At 34.8% G+C, this 6,157-nt stretch overlaps 1 protein-coding gene across 2 annotated transcripts in view; it reads right to left on the minus strand.

Moving 5' to 3' along the window:
• LOC107743295 (sorting nexin-9-like) overlaps positions 1-6,157 on the minus strand; it is a 26,467-nt gene that overhangs the window by 5,207 nt on the left and 15,103 nt on the right. For both annotated transcript variants that reach the window (XM_016556467.1, XM_016556468.1), the window contains 7 exons: positions 2,808-2,946; positions 2,525-2,606; positions 1,574-1,699; positions 1,367-1,484; positions 1,150-1,280; positions 888-994; positions 576-679 (listed from right to left, as the gene is read on the minus strand). In XM_016556467.1, the coding sequence (XP_016411953.1) occupies positions 576-679; positions 888-994; positions 1,150-1,280; positions 1,367-1,484; positions 1,574-1,699; positions 2,525-2,606; positions 2,808-2,946 (807 nt within the window). The remainder of the gene's footprint in view (positions 1-575; positions 680-887; positions 995-1,149; positions 1,281-1,366; positions 1,485-1,573; positions 1,700-2,524; positions 2,607-2,807; positions 2,947-6,157) is intronic.

A 6,157-nucleotide genomic window follows, 5' to 3' on the forward strand; every position in this document is an offset into this window, starting at 1 on the left:
AAAGTTGTCAATGGGAAGAAGGTTTACCTTCCAACATGACAATGTCCCGAAGCACACAGCAAAACTGACCACACAGTGGTTGAAGGAGAAAAATGTGAATGTCCTTGCATGGCCTAGTCAGAGCCCAGACTTAAACCCCATTGAAAATCTGTGGAATGACTTTGAAGACTGCAGTCCACAAATGCTCACCATCAAATTTAACTGAACTTGAGCAGTTCTGCAAAGAAGAGTGGGCAAATATTGCAAAGTCTAGACGTGCAAATTTAGTAGAGACAGAGACATATCCCAACAGACTAAAGGCTGTAATTAAAGCAAAAGGTGGTTCAGCAAAATACTGACACAAAGGGGTGATCCTTTTTACAACTCAGTGATTCTGTTTTTTTTTTAAAAATTTCTGACATGTTAGTGTCATATCTTTCACATGGGTGTTATATGGGTGAGTAAATACAGCTGGACAAAACAAAAACTGTATGTCTTCATTTCAGGCTGCAAAGCAACAAAATGTGATTATTTTAAGGGGGGGGTGATTCTTTTCTATACCCTCTGTATATATACATATAACGAGTGATACTCACGGCCTGTGCAGCGTTTCCAGTGTTCATTTCCTATTGTCAGCAAGTCTTTCACACCATCGTCCATTGCCCTGGTGAAACGGTTGAACTGGTCACACTTCTGCTCTCTGAAGGTAACAAGACAACACAGATGACCTTCCATCAACAAGAGGATGCATGTATTCGCTGGCAGACCATCTTTGACCAACTACAAAACAGCTTCTGGCTGATCATATTAACTTGAGTTGGTCAAACTTACAATAAATCCAGCTAATAACCAACTTGGAGTAGATTTTAAATCAGGGAAGTGATCCTGAGGTGGGCTGTAGGACTTACACTTCAATCAGGTCCAGGTCTGGTAGTCCCTCAGGCTCGATCGTGGAGAAAACCATGACTCCAACTGTCTCGTCTTTTTCTGCTTTTCTCTTTCCCATTTTCCAGTCCTGTAATACAGATTTATAATAATAATAAAAACAAAGGCTATGTCTAAAAACCTACAGTATTTTGCTGCATATTTACGTGGAAGATACAAAGGGACCAAAGAAAAACTGATTAATCAACAACTACATATTTATTTAGTACTAAAAACACTCTTTACCTTCTCATCTTTGTATGAGAGAAACAGCTGGAAGACTTCACTGCTGGAGATAACCGGATGCCGGCACATTCGCGTCATCCAACCCTGAAGCCTTTCCATGCGCATTTTTATAAATTCATCCTCAAATCGACCTAAAAAGGGGGGCTATTCATCAATCTCATACTATTTCCATTTTAAACTTCTTTACAGCGAACAGAATGTAATAAAAAGTGCTTACCTGCCACCTGCTTATCAGGCAGACAGGGGATTGGAATCGCAGATCCAAATTTTTCCAAAAGCCTTTCATATAACCAATCGAAGTGCTTGTATCTGTGATTGACAGGCTTGTTTGTGGTCTGCAAAAACATTAGATGACATGAAACAACATCAGCTGGAATGACTAACATGGAGATGCTCATGCAAACATGATGGTTTCTGTACTTACGGTGGGTGTGACTTGGTACTCAATGTAACTCTTGAGGCCGTACAATTTGGAGCCCTTTTTAGGGTCAGCGACAACACAGTCCAACTGATAGTCTGGATACGCCCACACTGGGCCAACTTCTCCACTCTGAAATACAGTATATACTGTATACACATCCACATCATATAAAAATGATATAGTAATTAAAACCCTTTATGGAGCCATGAGTCCCATTCTAGTATGTGGCAGAGTCTCAATACAACAGGTACATTGAGAAGCAAAATTATATAAGAAGTCTTGTTTTATGATAAACTGATCAAAATGAAGTGAGTTTATGATTAAAACAAGAACAAACATCTGCCAATGGACTAAGAAAAATCAACACTCTCATACCTCATTGACAGATGTTTGTTCCTGTTTTAAGCATCGACTCAATTTTATTAAATTTCTCAGAAAACAAGACTTCAACTATCTTCTTTTGTATTTCAAGGAAATCTATTTTGATTTAAGGCTGTTTAGATATTTGCATGCAGAGTCTCAATACAACAGGTACATTGAGAAGCAAAATTATATAAGAAGTCTTGTTTTATGATAAACTGATCAAAATGAAGTGAGTTTATGATTAAAACAAGAACAAACATCTGCCAATGGACTAAGAAAAATCAACACTCTCATATCTCATTGACAGACGTTTGTTCCTGTTTTAAGCATCGACTCACTTAATTTTATTCAATTTCTCAGAAAACAAGACTTCAACTATCTTCTTTTGTATTTCAAGGAAATCTATTTTGATTTAAGGCTGTTTAGATATTTGCATGGGAAAAGACTGCAAAAGATTTTTTGCAGTGCATGCAACATTTAATGCCATCACTATGAATTTCAGACTTTCTGCTCTGATTTAAGGCTTTTTTAAGGCCTTAATTTGTGGAAAGGCAAAATTAGACTTTTTTTTTTTTTTAAAGAGTGGCTTACGTAAACAGGCAGCTTGGTTCCTTTGGCGGGCTGTTTGGACAGCAGGTACAGCTCAGGACCTGATTTAGAGAAACCAGGGAATCTGCAAAGAGAAGATGCTGCTTACAACAGACATAAAAAAATAAGATGATAAAAAAATAAAATGATAAAATTAATAAACATTATTGGAATCCAGAAAGAACACATGAAAAAGCACATGAACTGGATTACATCTTTATTATGTGTATTATTATTACGTGACTCTTGGATGTATGTCCAATCTGTGTGGTGTGATCCGACTTACTTGTTGAGGGCAATTTTCATGGATGAACCATGAGCTCCGCCTCTGTTTATAGCCCCGCCCTCTCCAGCCTCAGATTCAGCATAGCCACCCGATGACTTGACGTCATCCCACTCCTCGTCCCACTCATCGTCTTCTGCACCTATAAACAGTCATTACACACACTTCAAACATACTTTAAAATAAAAACCACTGTAAGAACCAAGTGTTAGTTATTCAAACACACTCAAGACAAATCAGCCACAACCAGCTGGACAAATCAGTTAACTAACCTCTGATAAAGCTTTAATAGGTCATAACAGTTGTAATTTGTACAAAAACTGGTCATTGTCACAAAAGTATAATGTATACAGTATATACTAATATATATATATATATATATATATATATATATATGATAAATATGTTTGTATGTGATATATAATTGTATAATAAATATTCTAAGTTCTGTACATAAAAGGTATTTGACAAGTATTAAAAATGTAAGAATGAATGCTAAGCAGTTTCCAAGTCTGTTTTAGTATGATAATTTAAACAAAGAACAAACACATTTACATATGTTAGTTTTAATAAAACCCCTGGGACATAAACATGCCTGTACTGAGGCTGTTAAATAACCAACAAAGTTCACAGCAAGAAAAGTCCTACAAAACAATCTCACACACATTCCTGTGAGTTTCTGGCAACAGCTTGTTATTAAAACAACATTTAAAGTCCTCACATGAATTTCATGGTTTACCTGAGAGATCAATAAGACATGGGTAGGGGTAAATGTCTTCAGAGAAAAGAAAAAGATGATTTTGTTATGATAAAATAAATCTTTTAAGTTACTTTTTGACAACAAATATCACCTCTACATATTCTTATGTGCATTATGCATTTACATTTTAAATTATTAAATTGATTGCACAGGCGCTAAATGGAAAAATCAAAAATATATTTAATTCCTAGAACATTATGAGTTTATGAATAATTCGGTGAAAGAGTCATCTTGCTTGTGGGAATAAATCAGTTTTTCAGGGGAAAACATCTCTAAAACAAATCCACATGTTCTTGCTTGTCTTTATAGGACACAGACTTGTAGAAGCTGCATGTTGGAACACATGAAAATTGTGAATTTCATCTCTTAATGACTCCAAAACAGACCAAAAATAACGATTTTCCGGAAATGACATCATTGCTGGCGAACTTTAGCCTAACACATGACTCTAAGTCAATGATGAGATCACTGAACCACGCCCACATTTTCCACAAATACTCGTAAAACAACTTTCATATTTCTTCATGCTTTCACATACAACAATGCATACTAAATATGCTTTGCATACTAAATATTCCACAAAGCAACTTGACTTTTCATTTCCGGTGTCACAAATGAACCTAAAGTATTATCAGCTGCATCTTTTGGTCCTTTTCACTGCCAAGAGTTAAAAAAAAATAAATAAAAAAAAACCTTTGTTCATAGTACGTTTTAGTCCAATGCGATAACAGTAACTAGCATTTTTGGGGGAAAAAATGAAAAAGGAAAAGAAATCAGGTCAAAATGACTGGAACACAACAAGAGGGTTAAAATAAGACAAAACAAGCAATAAAATAAGCTAAAACAACTAATATAAAAAAATGTAATTCACCCTCTCAACAACTTTTTCCTTTGAAGAAACAGGATTCATAATCTTGAAACATTTGGATATATGAGGCCTTATTTTAAAAGTGCAATTTTAGCAGTGGTGTAATGTAACGAAGTAATAATACTTCGATTACTTGAGTTTTTATATTTCAGCCAACTTTTACTTTTACTCCACGTGTGGGCACAACCGCGGATGATTAATTTACCACTCAAGTCGAGTCTGGGGTCTACGATACAGCATCATCTGCGATAATATGGTAAGTGTTGTTGTAACGATGTGCGATCTGACATTATCAAGTAGACTATATCACCAAATCACACAGAGTGCACGCACATTGATTTATTAGTCTTAAAACTCAAAATTCCAGGCATTCTAAATTGTAGACGGCAAACATTCTTCTGTATGCTTTTTATATTTATATAATTTAATATAGTTAACTTAATCTATATCACACAAAGAGTACCGTTTTTCTGCAGATATCAGCATGAACACATTTAATAATCATTTTATACAAGTTCAGTAAAGCAAAGCAATAACTGACTTACATTTTAGACATAATATTGCTCGTTTTTGCTCAATTTTGCCAACGAATATAGTTCCAAACAAAGATCAACCTACTGGTGGATTTAATTTCACATTATGACTTTTTTTCATGTTTTAAATTATTTCAAATAGCAGTATTCAATGTTTTATGTTTTAAAAACAAAACATTAGGCCTATTTATGCATCTGTAACTGCAGTTTAAATGCATCCATGTCCCCAATGAGATACATAAACTGTGTAAATACATCAAAATGCTATTTCAGATGCAGATTCCAGAAATGTTTTCTTATGCTGGAATGAAAGACACTAAGTACCGGACGAAGTGCTTCTTTTTCTTACCCAAAAATACAAAATGGAAGAAAGAGTAAAAACTGAACACAATCTTGCTACTCAACCTGTGTATGAACAATTTTTATATATATTTATTTGCTTCTTTTCCATTTTGCATTTACTTGTACTTTTACTTTCAATACTTAAGTACGTTTAAGATTTTAAAAAATACTTTTCGTACTTAAGTACAATAAATATCACATACTTTAAGACTTTTACTCAAGTAATATTCTAAACGGTGACTTCAACTTCTACCAAAGTAATTTTCTGGTAAGATATCTGTACTTTTACTTGAGTATGGCTTTAAGGTACTTTATACACCACTGAGTAAAATGTAATTCCTATTCACAACCAATTTTCAACTTAGAAACTTAGGATTTTTTCCCTCTCCCAGAGGTTGTCAAGTAACATTAAGTAAAGACGTTTCCCATGAATTTAGCATCTGATATTATTTATTATAGCAAAAAACAGCGAGGTATAGATGATTTGTTAGTTCAACACTCATATTGTAGGTGGTATTTGGTTTGGCAGTTGTGCAATTAGGCTTTACCTATCTGTGTTGCATTATGGTAATTGCTCTTTTTTACAACCCAAATAGTCGAGCATTCACTATTGCAGCAAACCTCCCAGAAATGAAAAAAAGGCCATAAAAGTTTTGGTGTTTTGGGTCAAGGTGCTGTTTATCACTGGGGATTTTAAACAGTGGATACACAGAGCTGTACACAGACCCTTAGAGAAGAAACAAATAGCACGCTACCTAACATGGACAAGGGGGCAGTGCAGATGTGCTTGCATGCAGATGTTGTGAAAGAAGGGCTATACAAGGTAAAAATAGTGTTACATGTGCAAAGT

The sequence above is a fragment of the Sinocyclocheilus rhinocerous genome, unplaced genomic scaffold (genome assembly GCF_001515625.1).
Source record: "Sinocyclocheilus rhinocerous isolate Xijiao unplaced genomic scaffold, SAMN03320098_v1.1 scaffold827, whole genome shotgun sequence".
Classification (NCBI taxonomy): domain Eukaryota; kingdom Metazoa; phylum Chordata; class Actinopteri; order Cypriniformes; family Cyprinidae; genus Sinocyclocheilus; species Sinocyclocheilus rhinocerous.